At 43.9% G+C, this 22,147-nt stretch overlaps 1 protein-coding gene across 1 annotated transcript in view; it reads right to left on the reverse strand.

Moving 5' to 3' along the window:
• GASK1B (golgi associated kinase 1B) overlaps positions 1–22,147 on the reverse strand; it is a 183,002-nt gene that overhangs the window by 19,899 nt on the left and 140,956 nt on the right. Inside the window, exon 3 of the mRNA XM_069744130.1 lies at positions 2,307–2,533. Coding sequence (XP_069600231.1) covers positions 2,307–2,533 — 227 coding nt within the window. The remainder of the gene's footprint in view (positions 1–2,306; positions 2,534–22,147) is intronic.

The raw sequence follows: 22,147 nt of genomic DNA on the forward strand, positions 1-22,147 counted from the left end.
CTAGATAAGTTCCTTAAAGGGTCTACTTTCCAAAATGGTGTCACTTGTGGGGATTTCAATGTTTAGGCACATCAGGGGCTCTCCAAACGCAACATGGCATCCCATCTCAATTTCAGTCAATTTTGCATTGAAAAGTAAAATGGCGCTCCTTCCCTTCCGAGCTCTGCCATACGCCCAAACAATGGTTTACCCCCACATATGGGGTATCAGCGTACTCAGTACAGATTGTACAACAACGTTTGGCATCCATTTTATCCTGTTACCCTTGGTAAAATAAAACAAATTGGAGCTGAAATAAATTTTGTGTGAAAAAAAGTTAAATATTCATTTTTATTTAATCATTCCAAAAATTCCTGTGAAACCCCTGAAGGGTTAATAAACTTCTTGAATGTGGTTTTGAGCACCTTGAGGGGTGCAGTTTTTAGAATGGTGTCACACTTGGGTATTTTCTATCATATAGACCCCTCAAAATGACTTCAAATGAGATGTGGTCCCTAAAAAAAAATGGTGTTGTAAAAATGAGAAATTGCTGGTCAACTTTTAACCCTTATAACTCCCTAACAAAAAAAATTTTGGTTTCAAAATTGTGCTGATGTAAAGTAGACATGTGGGAAATGTTACTTATTAAGTATTTTGCGTGACATATCTCTGTGATTTAAGGGCATAAAAATTTAAAGTTGGAAAATTGCGAAATTTTCTAAATTTTTGCCAAATTTCCGTTTTTTTCACAAATAAACGCAAGTTATATCGAATAAATGTTACCTCTAAAATGAAGTACAATATGTCACGAGAAAACAATCTCAGAACCACTGGGATCCATTGAAGCGTTCCAGAGTTATAACCTCATAAAGGGACAGTGGTCAGAATTGTAAAAATTGGCCCGGTCATTAACGTGCAAACCACCCTCGGGGCTTAAGGGGTTAAAATCATTTGATCTATAGTATTAAAAGATAAAAATTAAAACAACAGTTACGCTTTAAAGTAGTTGTCCACTACTTGGACAACTTGTCATACCCCTCGCTTGGCCCCCATAAAATAATAAAGCCTATACTCTCCTCCAGTGCTGATGCCGTTCCTGCGGTGTCAGCATTCGCATTCCTGAGGCTCGTGCTGTTGTGACACATCACGCCGGCACCCGGTCTGCATAACTGTCTCCGCCTCCTGTCGAATTGGGCATGAAGTTGAAGTCGGAGATCAGCTGCAGTCCGGACTTGCTCTTCCTGTTCAATTTGTCTGAAGGCGGAGACAGTGACATCAGTGCTGATTGGGCGCTGGCATTACGTGTTGCAATAACCACATGATAGCCCCGGGACTGCGAGTGCTGACACCGTGGGAATGGAGCCAGCACAGGAGGTGAGTATAAGCTTTATTATTTTCTGAGGGCCCAACATTTTGATCACGAAGGAGTTGTTCTAGTAGTGGACAACCCCTTTTAGGATCCAGGGAGCATAGATGAAGATGAGACTAGTCAGGATCTGCCACCAACTGGCTCCTCCATGTGTTGCTGCAGGGCAATGCCAAAGGTTTCTATCTTGTGTGCACATTTGGTTTTATGGAGAGACCTATCAATCGCCTACAACAGCCCTGGGAAGAGGTGGCTGGGGGCGAAGCTGGACTAGTTTTGTGTCTGGCTATAGTCCTCAGCTGGATATTTAAAGTTAGAGATGAGTGGATCTTTTAAAATTCAAATTCAATGACAATCCGAATCTTCCCAAAAAGTTAGATTCATGACAAATAAATGTGTGTGAATCTCATTACTGGAAAGCTTGTAATGCTCTGACAATTCATGTGAGGAAGAAGAGAGGGAGCAGTTATAACTTACAGGTCAAAGAGACTTACTCAGTGACTGTGGAGAAGAAAAATGACTCTGCTGTATAATCTGTGCTCCACTGCGAACCACTGATCTGTGATGGCCCAGGTACTGACCACCCCTATAAAAGGTATGAAAATCCGCTCTATGTCATAGCTGCAGGGCATTACAGGGAGTCCCTCTCTAACTCTTTGATCCTTCAGCAGTAAAGGAAGGACTTGTTTTTATTGTGAAACGAATCTCAAAATGTTCAAATTTTTACGAAACCGTGGAAATAAGAAAATTATACTCAAAGTTGACTTTCCGTCGATCAATCTGCTTATCTCTTTAAATTAGCATTTAAAATTATACCAGTCTACAATCACGCAGGCAGGCTCTGACTCATGCTGCCTGTGATTTGGGCAGCATAAATCAGATGACAGGTTCCCTTTAAATGAACACTTCTTCAATGTGCTAAAACCAGGCTAAAGAACTCCATCAGTAATATCATACTCACTCTTTGATTCCTTCCAGTAATTTAAAATCTAAATTATCTTCACTTCTATCAAAATATCCATTGTTCTTAACAAACACCAAGTTGCGAGGGTCATGCTTTCTTTGTACAATGTGCGTTAGGTCAATGTTGCTGGGGTTATCACATTTCAAGTATAGACCTTGTTGCACACATTCATCTTCTTTCCGAGGTCTGAAACCACAACAGTGTTTATCAAGTCGACTGTAAACCTGGGAGAACATAAGAACAAAAATGCATAACCATGGAAAAAGAGATGTCAGCAGTGCAGAGTAAAGTCACAATGTTCTCGTCATGGTATCATCACGCGCTATTAACTCATTGATAATTATAATTAGATGATGATTATAATCAGCATGTGTCTGTATGTGAATAAATTTAGGCCTGTTTCACACTATGTTTTTGTATCAGTTTGTACTGAAAAAAAAACATTTAAAGGGATATGCTTGCATTTACATAGAATGAAATAGGGAGAATGTACGTCAAACGAGTATCAGTTTGATATACATTTGTGCTCATATCCATGTTTCAACCTAATGTTTAACAGGATGTAAAATAGGTAGTCTGCTGACAGGGGCGGATTATCAGAGGGTCAATATGGGCGGTAGCCCAGGGCCCAGTGGTCTGGGGGGGCCCTGGGCTACCGCAGAGATTGACCCTCTGCTAATCATCTGTGAATGCCCGCCGCCATGTATGTGCCGCCGGCATGTATGTGCCCCCGGACCCGGTGGGCAGAGAGAGGGGGCCCGCATCGGTGGTGGACAATGTTGGAGGACACTGGGGGCAATGTTGGAGGACACTGGGGCAGATTGCTGGAGGACACTGGGGCAGATTGCTGGAGGACGCTGGGGCAGATTGCTGGAGGACGCTGGGGCAGATTGCTGGAGGACACTGGGGCAATGCTGGAGGACACTGGGGCAGATTGCTGGAAGACACTGGGGCAGATTGCTGGAGGACACTGGGGCAGATTGCTGGAGGACGCTGGGGCAGATTGCTGGAGGACGCTGGGGCAGATTGCTGGAGGACACTGGGGCAATGCTGGAGGACGTTGGGGCAGATTGCTGGAGGACACTGGGGCAATGCTGGAGGACACTGGGGCAGATTGCTGGAGGACACTGGGGCAGATGGCTGGAGGACACTGGGGCAGATGGCTGGAGGACACTGGGGCAGATTGCTGGAGGACACTGGGGCAATGCTGGAGGACACTGGGGCAGATTGCTAGAGGACGCTGGGGCAGATTGCTGGAGGACGCTGGGGCAGATTGCTGGAGGACACCGGGGCAATGCTGGAGGACGCTGGGGCAGATTGCTGGAGGACACTGGGGCAATGCTGGAGGACACTGGGGCAGATTGCTGGAGGACACTGGGGCAGATTGCTGGAGGACGCTGGGGCAGATTGCTGGAGGACACTGGGGCAGATTGCTGGAGGACACTGGGGCAGATGGCTGGAGGACACTGGGGCAGATTGCTGGAGGACACTGGGGCAGATTGCTGGAGGACACTGGGGCAGATTGCTGGAGGACACTGGGGCAGATTGCTGGAGGACACTGGGGCAATGCTGGAGGACACTGGGGCAGATTGCTGGAGGACGCTGGGGCAGATTGCTGGAGGACGCTGGGGCAGATTGCTGGAGGACCCTGGGGCAGATTGCTGGAGGACGCTGGGGCAGATTGCTGGAGGACGCTGGGGCAGATTGCTGGAGGACGCTGGGGCAGATTGCTGGAGGACGCTGGGGCAGATTGCTGGAGGACGCTGGGGCACATTGCTGGAGGACGCTGGGGCAATGCTGGAGGACACTGGGGCAATGCTGGAGGACACTGGGGCAATGCTGGAGACACTGGGGCTGATGGAGACACTGGGGCAATGCTGGAGACACTGGGGCAGATTGCTGGAGGACACTGGGGCAGATTGCTGGAGGACACTGGGGCAGATTGCTGGAGGACACTGGGGCAATGCTGGAGGACACTGGGGCAGATTGCTGGAGACACTGGGGGAAATTCTGGACATACTGGGGCAGATTGCTGGACACACTGGTGGTAGTATGCTGGACACTGTCTGGGGGTAATGCTGGACACACTGGGGCAATATACTGGACATACTGGGGCAGATTGCTGGACACACTGGGGCAGATTGCTGGACACACTTTCTGGGGGCAATGCTGGACACTCTGGGGGCAATGCTGGACACACTGGGGCAGATTGCTGGACACACTGGGGCAGATTGCTGGACACTGGGGCAATATGCTGGACATACTGGGGCAGATTGCTCGACACACTGGGGGCAGGACTGGTGGCATGGGCAGAATGTAGACACGGGGCATGATTGGAGACACGGGGCAGAATGAAAGACATGGGGCAGGATTGGATCCTGGGGCAGGATGGATACGATGGAGACATATGGGGCAGGATGTGGAGATCATATGGGGTAGAATGGATACTCATGAGGGCAGGATGCGAGAACATATGGCTGGAGCCAGGAATGAGACACACGGGGCCAGAGTGGGGAATAGTATTACCATAGGGGCTAATTAAGGGATATTATTACTGCAGTGATGTATTTATTTTATTTTTTGAGTGTACTGTTTTAAATGGGGGGGGCGGTCCTGTTACTGTGCAGAGTGACACTATATCGCCTTTTTTTCTTCATGTGGGTTGTGAAAAATTAAGTAATGTGTTCTGCAAGCGGAGCTCGAGATAACTGTGTTATTTCCTGCAGAAACGAGTCCTGGCTGGAAGAAATGATGGCGGTCTGTGCTGGATGAAAGATGAAGGACTTCACCTAGAGACGTCACTGGTAAGTCAGTGACACTATACACTGTATACCATATACAGCGGTCCTGTGTACAATGTCACCAGTGATCACTGTATTATCTATACATTATATACAGAGCTCCTGTGTATAATACCACCAGTGATCTCTGTATTACCTCTACACAGACACTGCATACTAAGTACAGATCTCCTGTGAATACTGGCACTTATGGTGATAGTATTGTGTTTTGTTTTGTTTTGTTACTGATCAGTATTGTAGTATTCAGTCACTATATGGTGGTAATATGTGGTCTGGAAATGGTGTTGTGGTATTTGTCCCTTGTATGTGCTATTTGGTCACCAAGTGGTGGTAATATGTGGTCTTGACATGGTGCGGTGCTATTTGTTCCTTGTATGTGATATTATTCGATCACTGTGGTTGTAATTTGTGGTCTGGTCATGGTGCGGTGGTATTTGTTCCTTGTATGTGATATTATTGGTCAAAATATACCTAAATTGTATTGCAGATTTTAACAAATATTTAATAGGTTACAGTAGAGTAGGGCCCGGCCATTTTTCTGGAATAATCTGGTTCGGGTATATCATGACCCCCGTCACATGACCCCTGTCAAATGACCCCCGTCACATGACCCCCGTCACATGACCGGGGGGGCCCACAGTGTCTGAACAGCCCGGGACCCTGGCTACCCTTAATCCACCCCTGTCTGCTGATCCTTTATAAAAATGAATAACAAAGCACAATCCACTTTTATAACATTGCAATCTATGGCAAACATATACAAATGTAATGTCATACGATTTAATTTACATAACTGCATCAGATGTGCCTATTCTGGCACTTAGCCTTAGCTCTTCCCAATTGCCCTGATGCATTGGCAAGTGGGGTAATGGGATTGTGGGGTTGATGTTAACAGCTGGCGCTGACATCAACCTCACGGGTTAGTAATGGAGAGGCATCTGTGAAACACCCCCATTACTAACCCAGTAGTCAAAAGAAATAACACACATAAGTACAGAATTTGAAAAAAATCACTCCCCGACCATTTCCCTCTTTCACCCAATTATATAAAAAAAAAATAATCCTCATTGGTGTGCTGTAATTCAAATGGAGGTCTTACGACAATCCCCATTTTTTTTATCCAGTGTGTCGAGCTCTGTTTAGAGAATGAAGCTCCGTTCTCTGAACGGGACTGGATGAAGAAGATGGCAATCATCATGGAATCATGGGGCTGTCTGCCAGACTCATAGCCACTACTAACCTGTGGGCTTGATTTCAGTGCCAGCTGCTGACATCAACCCCACAATACCATTACCCATGATTACCTATGCAGCAGGGCAATCAGAAAGAGTCGAGGCTTAACACCAGAACTGGCGCATCTAATGGATGTACCATTTCTGGAGAGGCTGAAGGTTGCTTTTATTAGGCTGGGAAGGGGCCTTAGCTGGTTATTAAAATGTGGGGGATCTATTTATTTTTAGGGTCCCCTATTTTTAATAACCAAAGGCAATGCACACAGCTGGAGGCCAATATTAATAGGATGGGAAGGTCAATGGATATTGGCCCCTTCCCAGAATATTAAGACCATCTCACAGCTGGCTGCTTCCCTTGGGCTGGGTATTAAAAATAGTGGGGATCTCATGTCATTTTTTTTAAATTATTTATTTACTTTACACTGTCAGGCCGGGTCACGTGGTGCGACAGCCAATCACAGCCATGCCATTTTCTTGGCATGGCTGTGATGAGGTCGGAAGTGCCCACAGCCTTAAAATTTGTTGACTGGCTGTGCTGCAGCCTTTCAACAAGCTTTATTAGGCTGCCGAACCCGAACACTAATATGGATGTACTGTAAGAAGTCTGTGTTCGGGGCTCGGCACCAGACACTAGGTATCTGGTACGAACCCCAAACTTTATCCTTCAGGTTCGCTCATCCCTAATAATAATCTATATATATAATTGTCTAAGGGTTTTTCCGTCTGTCTGTCTGTCTGTCCTGGAAATCCCGTGTCTCTGATTGGTCGAGGCCGCCAGGCCTCGACCAATCAGCGACGGGCACAGTATCGACGTAGAAATCCCGCATCTCTGATTGTTCGAGGCCGCTAGGCCTCGACAATCAGCGATGGGCACAGCGACGATGATGTCATAAAGGACGTAGACATCCCGCGTCTCTGATTGGGCCAATCAGCGACGGGCACAGTATCGACGTAGATGTCATAATGGTTGCCATGGCAACGATGATGTCATAAAGGTTGCGTCGACCAATCAGCGACGGGCACAGTCTGCCGCGAATTCTGGAATCATCATTGTCCATATACTACAGGGACATGCTTATTCTAGAATACCCGATGCGTTAGAATCGGGCCACAATCTAGTAATAATAATAATTAGTATAGGAAGAATGATCCTGCCTATACAGCAAATCTGAGAAGTTAGGAGCAGAATACATGAAGTGCCAGCATAGTCTAATAATATAAACATTTGTAATTAAATCCCTAAATGACCGCCAATATGCCTTTTTACTGACCTGAGATATAAGAGAATGGCATCGCCATACAGGTGACAATCCAGCAGCTGTTTGCTGTACACTATAGCTGACAACTTGCTGCATCAGCCACGATCAGTGTTGGCACCGTCCACATCTGTTTAACCCCTTAGATGCTGCTGTCAATAGTGACTACATCATATAAATGGTTAACAGAGTTTGGGGGCTCCCTCTTTGTCCCCATCGGCACCCTGAGATCATGATTGTGTGGTCCTGATGTTTACCATGACAATTCATGGCCAAATAGCGACCTTAGAGTCTGCCGGCTGTAGTGGCCTGTTCAGAAGTTACCAACGTTTAAGTGGTAAAAATATGCTTTTTCATTCCTGTCATGCCACTTTGCATTAATTCCTGAAAATCACCTGAAGAGTTAATAAACTACCTGACAGCAGTTTTTAATACGTCAGGGGATGCTGTTTTTAAAATGGTATCACTTTTGGAGTTTTTCCAATACACTCCCTGACAGAAGTTATGTCGCTTATCCATATCATGTAAATCCATGTCATGTAATCATCATCATTCATTCATTCATCAATCATCATCCATCCATGTCATGTAAAAAGCTTATAACCTGATGTTAAATTCATCCATTGATTGTATACATTTTTCTTTTGAAAGCTGAAACCCTCCGAAATATGGTTTAGGTTAAGAAAATAAATTGGCATCAATGCAGAAATATTGATCAGTTAATGGACACAGAATGGTTAGATTTTGGCAAGACAAAAGTTTTGTCACCCAAAGAAAGTAATTTGATATTCAAATAATTAACTTAAAATACAAATATATGATGCATAACATTGGTGAATGAAGTTGTGGTGCTATTAGAGTCATATTTAATATTTTGTGTGACTTCCATGAGCTTGAAGTACTGCATCCGTGCGGTTCAACAATGATTAATACAATTTATTAATGAAGTCATCAGGAATAGCAAAGAATGCAGTCTTACATGCCTCACAGAGTTCATCTAGATTCTTTGGTTTTGTCTTCCAAGCTTCCTCTTTCATCCTCTTTCATCCTACCCCGAACATGCTCAATGATGTTCATGTCTGGTGGCTGGGCTGGCCAGTCCTTGAGCACCTTGATCTTTTTTGTCTGGAGGAACTTTATTGTAGAGATGGATGTATGAGATGGAGCACCATCCTGCTGCAGAATTTGACCCCTTTTATGATTTGGAATATAAGAGGTAGCTAATACTTCTTGCTATTTTAGGCTATTGATATTGCTTTCCACCTTGCAAATGTTTTGCACACCCCCATACTGAATGTAACCCCAGACCATGATCTTTCCACCACCAAATTTTACTGTTTTCTGGGTGTATTTTGTATCCATACGGGCTCCAGTAGGTCTCCTGCAGTATTTGCGGCGGCTGTGGTGTAAGATTCATGAGAATAATCCACCATCTGTCACTTTTCCAGCCTCCATCTGTTTAGCAGGCTGTGGGACATTGCAAATGCCACATGGTTTTTTATTTGCCTTTTGTTTAGTGCTGGCTTCTGGGCACTGATTCGACCATGGAGGCTATTTCAAGACAGAATCTTACAAACTGTTCTAGTTGACACAGGGACTTGAGGTGACCAGGACTGTTGGAGCCCTGCTGCAGTGAAAGAGGGGCTTGCTTTGGATTTTCTGACCAGCAAACGTTCCTCCTGAGCAGTTGTCTTGCGGGGTCTGCTGGACCTGGGCTTGTCAAACACATCTCCAGTCTCTTCAAATCTTTTTTTTAATTCTTTGTACTTGATGCTGAGACACATTAAAGGTGCCAGCCACCTCTGCCGTGGATCTGGTCTTCAGCATCTTGAAAATCCAGGCTTTGGTCGCAGGGTGGATTTTTGGCATGTTGTCAGAGCTCAAGTTGCAGTTCAAGTGAAGGTCTGGGGTGCTGGGTTTCTTTTTATACATACACACCAATTACCCGATCATTTACTGAGCACAGGTGAGGATGTAAACTAGGATTGGGTGCATTATATGACTAGGCGACAAAAAGTTTTTCTTGCCAAAATCTGACCATTCTGTGTCCATTAACTGATCAATATTTCTGCATTGATGCCAACTTATTTTCTTAACCTAAACCACATTTCGGAGGGTTTCATCTTTCAAAAGAATAATTTATACAACAAATGCATACATTTTAACGTCAGGTTATAAACTTTTATTTACATAACATGGATAAGCGACATAACTTCTGTCAGGGAGTGTAAATACAACCCCTGGCAAAAATTATGTAATCACCGGCCTTGGAGGATGTTCATTCAGTTGTTTAATTTTGCAGAAAAAAAATCAAATCACAGACATGGCACAAAACTAAAGTAATTTGAAATGGCAACTTTCTGGCTTAAAGAAACAGTAAAATAAATCAAGAACAAAAAATGTTGTAGTCAGTAATGGTTACTTTTTGTAGCCAAGCATAGGGTAAAAATTATGGAGTCACTCAAATATGAGGGAAATAATTATGGAATGACCCTGTAAATTTTCATTCCCAAAACTAACACCTGCATCAAAATAGATCTGATCTGAGTGATCACACCTTGGAGAGCTGTTGCACCAAGTGGACTGACATGAATCATGGCTCCAAAACGAGAGATGTCAATTGAAATAAAGGAAAGGATTATCAAACTCTTAAAAGAAGGTAAATCTTCACGCAATGTTTAAAAAAATGTTGTGTCTAAAATCTGGACCAAATACAAACAACATGGGAAAGTTGTTAAAGGCAAACATACTGGTAGACCAAGGAAGACATCAAAGCGTAAAGACCGGAAACTTAAAGCAATATGTCTCCAAAACATGAAATGCACATCAAAACAAATGAGGAACGAATTGTTGGAAACTGGAGTCAACGTCTGTGACCGAACTGTAAGAAACCACCTAAAGGAAATGGGATTTACACAACAGAAAAGCTAAACGAAAGCCATTATTAACACCTAAACAGAAAAACATAAGGTTACAATGGGCTAAGGAAAAGCAATCGTGGACATGGATGACTGGATGAAAGTCATATTCAATGATGAATCGCGAATCTGCATTGGGCAAGGTGATGATGCTGTAACTTTTGTTTGGTGCCGTTCCAAAGAGATTTATAAAGATGACTGCCTGGAGAGAACATGCAAATTTCCACAGTCATTGATGATATGGGCCTGCATGTCAGGTAAAGGCACTAGGGAGATGGCTGTCATTACATCTTCAATAAGTGCACAAGTTTATGTTGATATTTTGGACACTTTTCTTATCCCATTAATTGAAAGGATGTTTGGGGATGAGGAAATCCTTTTTCAAGATGATAATGCATCCTGCCATAGAGCAAAAACTGTGAAAACATTCCTTGAAAAAAGACACATAAGGTCAATGTCATGGCCTGCAAATAGTTTGGATCTCAATCCAATTGAAAATCTTTGGTGGAAATTGAAGAAAATGGTCCAGAAAATTGCCATTTGAAATTACTTTAGTTTTGTGCCATGTCTGTGATCTGCTTTTTTTCTACAAAATTAAACAACTGAATGAACATTCTCCAAGGCCGGTGATGCCATAATTTTTGCCAGGGGTTGTAGGATCCCTAAAGTCACTTCAAACCTGGATAGGTCCCTCAAAAAATTAATGCTGCATATTTCCTTGAAAAAATGAAAAACAACTGATACATTTTTAAACTCCTAAAAAGCTAACAAAATAAAATAGCATTTTACAAATGATGCTGATGTAAAGCAGACATGTGGGAAACATGGGTATTACATACCTGGTAATGTGTTTTTTCATGAAACATGACGGCACCATGAGAGAGGGGATCCGCCCTTCAAGGACAGGAAACCTTCAAGATAAAAGGGGCAGCTCCTCTCTCCACATCAGTTGTTTTACAGAGTACGAGAGGAACTCCGCTGGTTAGTGTACACATAAATAATACATCCTATACGGTTCTATTCACCGACACCCGAGGGAGTGTATAATACAAATAATGCTAATAATGCTCCCAACTTATGACGTGATCAAAAGGGTGGGAATATAAAGGTGCCGTCATGTCTCAAGAAAAAACACATTACCAGGTATGTAATACCCGTGCTTTTCCATCATACATGACGGCACCACGAGAGAGATACAGAGATTTGTATTCTCTTTTAGGGAGGGATCACTACTTGTAACACTCTTCTCCCAAATGTGAGATCAGAGGTAGCAGATAGGTCTAGCCTATAATGTTTAAAAAATGAAAATCCGATAAAAAAATGTACACAAGAACAAAGTATAAAAAATACAAATTTTATTAAAGAAAAAACACAAAAAAAAAACCCGTAACATACAAAACAACAAAAATACTAAACCTGGTAGGTGTCACAGAGTGGGAAACCAAAAACGGCGCAGGAACCCACCATACTCAATAAAGAGGCACTTCACAGAAAACTAAATAGACCAAAATGGTGCACATGGTAGGTCTGTAAGCATGATATCAAAAAGAATCACTAATCATAGAGAACCTCCAAGAGCAGTTACCTATATCAATCTGTAAGTAGATACCTCCGGTGGGTGCCGACGCCTGCCCCTACGCACGTTTCGGCAATCAGCCTTCTTCTGGGGGTGGCATCACACCAATAGGACCAAGGTTATATAGTTTAAAACAGCCAATCAGAAAAGACATAACACACAGCATAAAGAAACGCATTGTTTGTCCCAGAAATCACGCAAGTTCCCACCCTTGTCCACATGCCCTAATGTCGATCTGTTTGTAAAGTTGGTATCTGAGGAATTACGGAGTATCCCTAATAATATCTATAGGGATAACTTAACAGTGAATGAAAGAAAGAGCTTAAACAGACTTAAAGACATCCATGATGTTGTGCATAAGCCTGCGGACAAGGGTGGGAACATAGTGGTTTAGCCATGTAGGCTTTATGAGACAGAAGCCTACCGACAACTGCGTGATAAACAATGCTACCAGAGATTGTCCTTTAACCCTCTCGCATCATATGTGGAGGCGTTTCTTAAAATCCTTGATTCAACATGTGAGAGGCAAATTATTTCTAAACAACTACGGGATGCACTGATTGTGGTGGAGCCTAGAATTTCTACTATGTATCTATTGCCTAAGGTACACAAGGATTGCAAGGTACCTCCTGGGAGACCGATTATATCGGGCAATGGTAATTTTCTTGAAAAAGCGTGTAAATATACAGATGCACAATTGAAATTTTTGGTCGAAAATTTGCCATCCTTTATTCGGGATACTGGAGATTTCCTTAGAAAAATCGACTCTATCAGTATTGATGAAGGGGCAGTCCTTGTTACATGTGACATCGAGGCCTTATATACAAGTATAAGACATCAAGATAGTCTTAAAGCAGTGGCATATTATCTGTCTATGACTACCTTTTCGGCGGAGGAAATTCAGTTTATCTTGGAACTATTGGAGTTTGCTTTGAAGCATAATTTTTTCTTTTTCGGTGGGTCCCTCTACCTACAGCTCCAGGGGACAGCCATGGGAGCAGCCTTTGCGCCCTCCTATGCTAATTTGTTCCTGGGGCTGTGGGAGAGGGACCTATTCCTGTCAGATCGACACTCGTCAATGGATCGTGTCCTGTTTTGGGCACGGTACATTGACGATGTGTTTTTGATCTGGCAGGGAAGTCCGCAGGCACTTGTAATCTTTTTTGAAGATCTTAATAGTAATACCATCAATTTGCGCCTCACATACAAATTCCATATGGAAGCAATTGATTTCCTGGATGTAACGGTCAAGCGAGATGACGATGGGTTCTTGCAGACAGATCTGTTCCGCAAGGAGACATCTGTCAATTCAGTTCTACACGCGCAGTCTGCACATCCTCCACAGGTTATTAAATCTATACCTACTGGGCAATTTCTAAGGATCCGTCGGCTAGAGCATTGGATTTGAAGGACCGTTTCCGTGCAAGGGGCTACAGTAATAGACAAATCAAAAAGGCCTATAATCGTGCCCGGAAACAAAATAGGCATGATCTCTTGTATACATCAAACTCGGGGAAGGTCAATGGTGATACGGAAAACAATAAGGTTAGGTTGATTACCGGGTATCACTCACAGTGGACTTGGATGCAAAAAATTGTTGCAAAATACTGGCCGATTTTGTTGGCGGATCAAACACTAAAGATATATCTGCCTCCGAAACCAAGCATTACTGCAAGAAGGGCTAAAAATTTTAAAGACATCCTTGTACGAAGCCATTACAACAAAAGTGATCAGTCTGTGCTCCCCTTTATACAACTTCGCAAGCCCAAATGGGGATGCTCCCCTTGTGGCAAGTGCGTGGCTTGCCCCAACATCGAATGTGCCACCACGTTCCACTCCTCCGATGGCAGCAAAGAATTCAAAATTACACAAACGATTACATGTTCTACAAAGGCTGTTGTTTATCTGGCCCGTTGTTCATGCAATAAAATCTATACAGGTCTAACTACTAGAGCGTTAAAAGTTAGAACAAGAGAGCATGTTCGTGACATTACTGCTGCCAAGGAGGAGAGGGATGTTGATCACTTACGTACTTTGCCCAGACACTTCAAAATGTTTCATCAATGTGATCCAACAGGCCTTCGGGTAATGGGCATAGATCGCATTGTGTTGGGAGTTAGGGGAGGGGAAATTAGTCGATCTTTAGCCCGCTTGGAGACGAAGTGGATCTGGACCCTGGGGTCAATGCATCCGAATGGACTTAATGAAGCCCTTAGCTTTGTCCCGTTTCTCTGATCATTCCGCATCATTTTTAATCACATCTATATGTCATTTTATTTATATTGTTTTTATATTTTCTTTTTTAGAGCCAATATGTTTAAGATTTATACATCTTCCATCTGGATGTCGGGTTCTCGTGGTTTGCTGCTATTATTTCCATATGTTGCCTTGGAGATATTCGTTCCTCTGCATGGATGAAGATTCCCCTTTAAAGAACTTGTAGCATCACTGTTTTTGGACTTTTAGGGTTGTTGTGTATGTATAAGTGTATATATATGTTTCTTTTTTGTATATATTTCATTTTTTGTTATTTTTCATGATATATCTTGAATGATGATTTTAATGTACATAATGGTTGTTTTTCTCAGCTTATTTTCACATACTGTAAGCACATTTTTTACTGTTTATTGTGTTTCATGGTTTTTTCATTGGTGCTTACAGCACTGCACTTTTCATATGTATTTGGATCACTTATTAATATATTCTCTATGCACTTTTATGGAGACATTTGTCCCATTCGTATATATATATCTACATATAGGGCAGTGTTCCCCAAGTCCGGTCCTCAAGAGCCACCAACAGGTCATGTTTTCAGTATTTCCGTAGTATTGCACAGGTGATAATTGCATCACCTGCACAGGCAATAATTCCATCACCTGTGCAATACTAAGGAAATCCTGAAAACATGACCTGTTGGTGGCTCTTGAGGACCGGACTTGGGGAACACTGATATAGGGCATGATAGTGGTCCTCCCCTTTGTGCCCATTGCATTGTGCATCTTATCACTTAGTTAGATTGTTTATATTGTCGTATACGTACACATTTTGTCACTCTTAGTGGGATATAACATCCCTTTTCTTTGTATGTATGTGGTATGTATGGTGTATGGCTGTTTATATTTTAGTAGATGAATATTTAACACTTTTTTTTTTTTTTGCAGTGATGTGCTCTGGTTTTAGCGTGCAGATGTGTGCACGCGTTAATAAAACTCTTTTGGTTTTCATCCTTAGTGATGTGTTTGGTTTTCAAACGTGTAGTTATGCGCACGCGTCATTGAGACTTCTTTGGTCCCTAATGTGTAGCGATGTGCTTGTTCTCTAGCGTGCAGATGTGCGCACACGCTTTTGCCATTGTGGGATGGGAGCATTGTTGGGCGTGTCTTTTTGACTCGGCGCTCCGGTCGCGTGACCGGACCCTGGCCCAGTGGGCGGGGTCTGGCGCGCGGCTGGACCGCCGATTCTGACGCGCTCTCCGATGTCTCTCTCCCCGTCGGGCGGGGCGATGTGCGCCATCAAGATCTGCAGCTTACTTCTATATGTGTTGTTCTCTTACAAACATAATAATTACACAGGGCACTGTCCTTTTGGATGCCTGTCTTTTTATGACACACCTTCTAAGTCCCTTTCTATTGGTCACTTGTTATATTGGGTGTATCCCATTCTATTGTAGTTGTAATATGAATATTTAAACTAGATGGGTGGACACCGAATCATGATAGGCTATGTGGAGTCATTTTATATTGCTGTATATTTACACATTTTGTCACTCTTAGTGGGATATAATATCCCTTTTCTTTGTATGTATGTGGTATGTATGGTGTTTGATTGGTTATACTATAGTAGATGAATATTAAAATTTTTTTAGTGATGTGCCCTGTTTCTAACGTGCAGATGTGCGTATGCGCTAGTAAAAACTCTTTTGGTCCCTATCTTTAGTGATGTGTTTGTTTTTAATGTGCAGTTATGCGCACGCGTCATTGGAATTTCTTTGGTCTCCAATGTGTAGCGATGTGCTGTTCCTTAGCGTGCAGATGTGCGCACGCGCCGTTGCCGTTGTGGTATGGGAGCATTGCTGGGCGTGTCTTTTCGACTCGGCGCTCCGGTCACGTGACCGGACCCTGGCCCAGTGGGCGGGGTCTGGCGCGCGGCCGGACCGCCGATTCTGACGCGCTCTCCGATGTCTCTCTCCCCATTGGGCGGGGCGATGTGCGCCATCAAGATCTGCAGCCTATTTCTCCATGTGTAGTTCTCTTGTAACATAATGTTTTTTTTTTTTGTTTTTTTTTTCCACAGGGCACTTTCTTTTTGACGCTTGTCATTTCATGACACACCTTCTAAGTTCTTTTTGATTGGTCATTTATTACATTGGGTGCAACCCATTCTGTTGTACTTGTAATATTTAAATTAGATGGGTGGACACCAGATCATGATAAGCTATGTGGAGCCATATAGCTCCATGATTGGTGCGTATAGATATAAATATAGTGCCCCTGTGTATTAAGTTCCGGCGGCTTCTTGGCCATTGAGAGAACCCGTTTCTTTATGCTGTGTGTTATGTCTTTTCTGATTGGCTGTTTTAAACTATATAACCTTGGTCCTATTGGTGTGATGCCACCCCCAGAAGAAGGCTGATTGCCGAAACGTGCGTAGGGGCAGGCGTCGGCACCCACCGGAGGTATCTACTTACAGATTGATATAGGTAACTGCTCTTGGAGGTTCTCTATGATTAGTGATTCTTTTTGATATCATGCTTACAGACCTACCATGTGCACCATTTTGGTCTATTTAGTTTTCTGTGAAGTGCCTCTTTATTGAGTATGGTGGGTTCCTGCGCCGTTTTTGGTTTCCCACTCTGTGACACCTACCAGGTTTAGTATTTTTGTTGTTTTGTATGTTACGGTTTTTTTTTTTGTGTTTTTTCTTTAATAAAATTTGTATTTTTTATACTTTGTTCTTGTGTACATTTTTTTATCGGATTTTCATATTTTTCTGTACTGAACAGTTATTGTGTCCATCTAATGGGTAAAATAGGATTAGAACTAGGTTATTATCATGGTTTAATTAGATCTTTATTTGGTATGTGTATACCCCTATTTTTATTGACCCGATTCCTTCTGTTTTCAATGTTTAAAAAATGTAGATGGAGGGGACCAAGTGGCTGCCTTACAGATTTGGTCGATGATAGCATCTGCTCTTTCTGCCCACAACGTTGCGATGGTCCTCGTGGAGTGGGCTTTCAGACCATGTGGAACAACCCTGCCTGCACTACTATACGCTAGAATAATGGCCTCTCTCACCCATCTAGCGATAGTTGATTTTGAGGCTTTAAGGCCCTTTCTTGACCCCTGGAATGAAACTAATAAAGCCCTCTGTTTCCTTCAGGATTTTGTCATCTCTAAATACTGTAGGATACATCTCCTGACATCTTGGCAATGGAGTCTCTCCTCTTTCTTGTTGCTAGGATTGGGACAGAAAGAGGGTAGGGTTATATTCTGAGCCCAACGGAATCTCGATACCACTTTGGGGAGATATGTCGGATCTAATTTTAATACAACTCTATCGTCCATAATTTGCGTGTAAGGGGGGGTCAGCTGACAATGCGTGTAAATCCCCAACCTTACGGGCCGATGTAAGTGCCACTAACAAAGCTGTGTTTAATGTTAGTACTTTATCTGTTGTTGTATTTAACGGCTTTCTGTCAAAGCTGTCAATACTAAATTTAGATCCCATGGTGGAGGAGTAGGGGATGGAACAGAGTCAGCTCTACTACAGGCTCGGATAAACCTCAACACCCACCTGTTGCTTGCCAGGTCACAGTTAAATAGGGCTGCCAATGCTGAAATGTGTACTTTGAGGGTACTAACAGCTAATCCTAGATCTAAGCCCTTTTGCAAGAACTCCAGTATTGCCACTATCGGGACCTCCCCTTCCCGTCTTGGCCCTGAGCTGGACAGGAATTTCTTCCATATTCTCCCATAGATCTTGGTTGTTACGGGTTTTCTGCTACTAAGTAAGGTGGATATTAAACCAGCTGAGAATCTTTCTTTCTCTAATAGCGACCGTTCAAATGCCAGGCTGTCAAATGTAGCCCGGAATTCTGCGGATGGTTGAAGGGACCGTGTGTTAGAAGGTCCTGGTCTTCCGGGAGTACCCACGGGTCCGTCACTGAGATCACTCTCAGCCAGTGAAACCATGGTCTTTTTGGCCAGAAGGGAGCTATTACAATTACCCTGGCCTTGTCCTCCCTGATCTTCATAACTGCTGGGATTAGACATATCGGTGGGAAGGCATACAAGAGTCCTGACGTCCATTCTATGCAGAAGGTGTCTACTGCCAACGGTCTGTCTGCTGGGTTCAGAGAGCAGATCTTCTGAACTTTCTTGTTGGCTTTTGAGGCAAAGAGGACTACACTGGGTCTTCCCCACATGTGTATTATCTGATAAAAAAATGACTTTTTTAGGGACCATTCCCCTTGCCTTAAGTGGTTCCTGCTTAAAAAGTCTGCCTTTATAGTGTCCACACTTCGAATATGCAGGGCCGATAATGAGAGGAAATGCCTTTCGGCTATAGTCATGAGTCTTTTGGTTATGTGCATCAATGACTGAGAACGGGTGCCCCTCTGGTGGTTTACATATGTGACCCCTGTTTGGTTGTCCGATAGGACTCTCACATGATGCCCTGTTAAAGGGACTCTGTCACCTGAATTTGGCGGGACTGGTTTTGGGTCATATGGGCGGAGTTTTCGGGTGTTTGATTCACCCTTTCCTTACCCGCTGGCTGCATGCTTGCTGCAATATTGGATTGAAGTTCATTCTCTGTCCTCCATAGTACATGCCTGCGCAAAGCAATCTTGCCTTGTGCAGGCATGTACTATGGAGGACAGAGAATGAACTTCAATCCAATATTGCAGCCAGCATGCAGCCAGCGGGTAAGGAAAGGGTGAATCAAACACCCGAAAACTCCGCCCATATGACCCAAAACCAGTCCCGCCAAATTCAGGTGACAGGTTCCCTTTAAGTGTGGAAGTAACTTCTTCAGCACTTTCTCGATTGCTAGGAGTTCCCACTCGTTTGAGGATAGAATTCTTTCCTCTTGAGTCCAGGGGTCTTGGACCCATAGTGTGTCTGAGTGAGCTCCCCACCCCCATGGACTGGCGTCCGTTGTGATTACTTTGGAGGCTGCGTATGTCCAGTTTGGATTTCTTGAGCTTCAGTTGCCATCCTAGTGTCTGTAGAGTGTCCATCACTATTCTGACCTGCTCCTGACAGTGAGAAAAGTTTTTCCCCACTATCAGGAAGTCGTCTAAGTAAGGTATTATCAGAGTATCTTTTTCTCTTTGATGTGCTGTGACCTCTGCAATCAGTTTTGCAAATATCCGTGGGGTTGTTGCTATCCCAAAGGGCAGAGCCCTGTACTGAAAGTGACTTAGCTGGGACCCCATCTGAACTGCTACCCTGAGGAACTTGCGATCTTGTTGTCTGATTGGGACGTAATAATAAGCGTCCTTTAGGTCTAGGACTGACATGTAACACTGAGGATATAGAAGTTTCACCGCTGATTTTATTGTTTCCATTTTAAAAGATGGAATTATTAGATATCTGTTGAGGCCTTTTAAATTTATTATTGTCCTCTAAGAATTGTCCATTTTTTTTATGAGAAAAAGGGGAGAATAAAATCCTTCCATCCTTTCATCTATTGGAACTTCTTCCAAGACGTGTTTGTCTAGGAGTGATGTTACTTCCCCTTCCAGACTGTCTTGTTTCTCTTGGGAGGACTGTACCGGAGTCTGCATGTATCTTCTTGGAGGCCAGTGGTGGAATTTTAGTTTTAGGCCCAATCCTATAATTTGTCTGATCCATGCGCTGGATGAGATCCTCTCCTAGGCTGGAAAGAAGTGAGAGAGCCTCCCTCCCACCTGAGAAGGACTGTCACTGGGAGGGTCTCTTGGTGTCCCTGGGGGACTTGCCAAAATAGAAGCCTTTTCCTCCTATGGATCGCTTGTCAAAATTGCTCCTGTCTCGGTCTCTATACTGCTGCCTTCAGAATTTTTGGCCCCTCTAAAAGGAGCGCCGAAAGGGCTGAAATGGCTGTTTCGGAAAATGTTTCTTTTTGTCCCCGGCTTTTTCCAACAACTCATCTAGTGCCGGTCCAAACAGGAAGTTCCCTTCACATGGCAAAGAGCAAAGTTTCATCTTTGCCTGTGTATCTCCTTGCCAGCATTTAAGCCATACCGCACGGCGTCCTGTGTTGGCTAAAGCTGCGGACTTTGCTGCCAGTCTAGTCGAGTCTGCTGATGCCTCAGCTAGAAATACTGCCGCTGCTCTCATGGCTGGTATTGCCTCTAGAATAGTCTCTCTCTGGGAACTTTTTGTTCTACCTGATCCTCCAGGTTATCTATCCAGATTTTAAGGGATCTGGCTACACAAGTGGCCGCTATAGCTGGTCTTAGTGTCCCCGGTCGAGGCTTCCCATGCAGTTTTTAGGCAACTGTCCGTTTTTCTGTCTAGAGGTTCTTTTAGAGAACCTAAATCCTCGAGTGGCAGGGAGCATTTCCTGGCAACTTTTGAAATTGCCACATCAATTTTTGGAGCCCTGTCCAAAGATGAGGACGCCTCCTCCTCAAGAGGATATCTTCTCTTTAGGGAGTTAATTATCTAGGACTTTTTCTCCGGCTTTTGCCATTCCCTCTTAACCAGTTCCTGTAGCTGTTCGTTTTTTCTTCTGCAGACCACTGAACATAAGTTCTTGTGCTGTCTTTTTTGATTTCTCGTCTACTAGCCCCATGGTAGAGCGAACAGCTTTTATAAGCTTATCCATAGCCTCCGCTGGAAATGCATCTTCCTCCTCTGAGCTACTATCTGAGCAATGAGCTGTATCTGAGTCTCCTTCTGACTCCGAAGAATCCCTTTGAGATGCTACTGAGGGGCTGGATCTGTCCCTAGACCTGGTATCTGTGTCAGCTGTCTGCAATGCTTTTACAGACCTCTGATTGGATCAGTGATCTTAGACTCTCTGTAAAGGAGGGTGTTTCCTCTGCTACCGTCTTGTTAATGCAATCCTGACACAGATTTTTATTCCAGGATGGTTTTAATGATTTTTTTGCATAAGGGACATTCCTTGATTTTAGCCTTTGATTTACACTTCTTGGGGATCTCCTATATTCCAGCCCCCAAATGTATGTAAGAAAAGAGGGGAGAGACGGAGATAAAAGAAGAGAAAAGAACAAACATTAGCGTGCTGGACTTTCTCAAAGTTCACTCACCACTCGGACACTTAGAAGTATGGGTACCGGATCCGGAGGATAGCTGGATTTCTCAACGTCTCCCAATGGGACCAAAGAATCCTTAGCATGGTGATCCGTCCACACGCTCCCCGAGCGGCTTCTACTGCTGCCATGGCGGATCTGGCTCTTCTCACTTGAGCGAGATCACCTCACTTGCACCTCTTGCTGTGGCTGTAAATGATCTGGTGAAAAAAATATCCATCCTGCTAACTGCCACACAACAAGAGCAGTCACGTTCAACCTGGACTGGTTAGTGACACCTGGCAGTACTACTGACCGTCTTTAAATAACTTCCTTTCCCTTTTTTTTTTTTTTTAAAAAGAACACCTGGTTGATCATGCTTCTATTAACCACTTAGTGCTCTGGTGCCTGTGCGCTGAAATCAAGTGCATGCACCCCATATGTTGATTTAATAAAATCATCACCTGGCTGATCCTGCCTCTGCCGCCGACCAGCCTCAGCTGCTAAATCAATGTTCCAGCATTTGTGCTCCCATTCTAAGTGTGCCACCGGTAGTCACGTCCGGTGCGTGCTAATTAATCTACCATTCACCTGGTTGATCCTGCCTCTGCTTAGAGCGCTGCCATCGGGTCCTGCGCGCTCCCTGGCCATTACTTCCAGTTTGTGCCCCCTTTTTCGGTCCCCCTGCCCCTTAGTCCTGTATAAACGTTCCTAGTGCTGCTGCCGGGCATTGTGTGCATGCGCATACCCACCATTTCTGGGTACCCAGAACTGGCTGGGAAGGAGCTCGCAGCGCTGAGAATGTCCACGC

The sequence above is a fragment of the Ranitomeya imitator genome, chromosome 1 (genome assembly GCF_032444005.1).
Source record: "Ranitomeya imitator isolate aRanImi1 chromosome 1, aRanImi1.pri, whole genome shotgun sequence".
Lineage (NCBI taxonomy): Eukaryota > Metazoa > Chordata > Amphibia > Anura > Dendrobatidae > Ranitomeya > Ranitomeya imitator.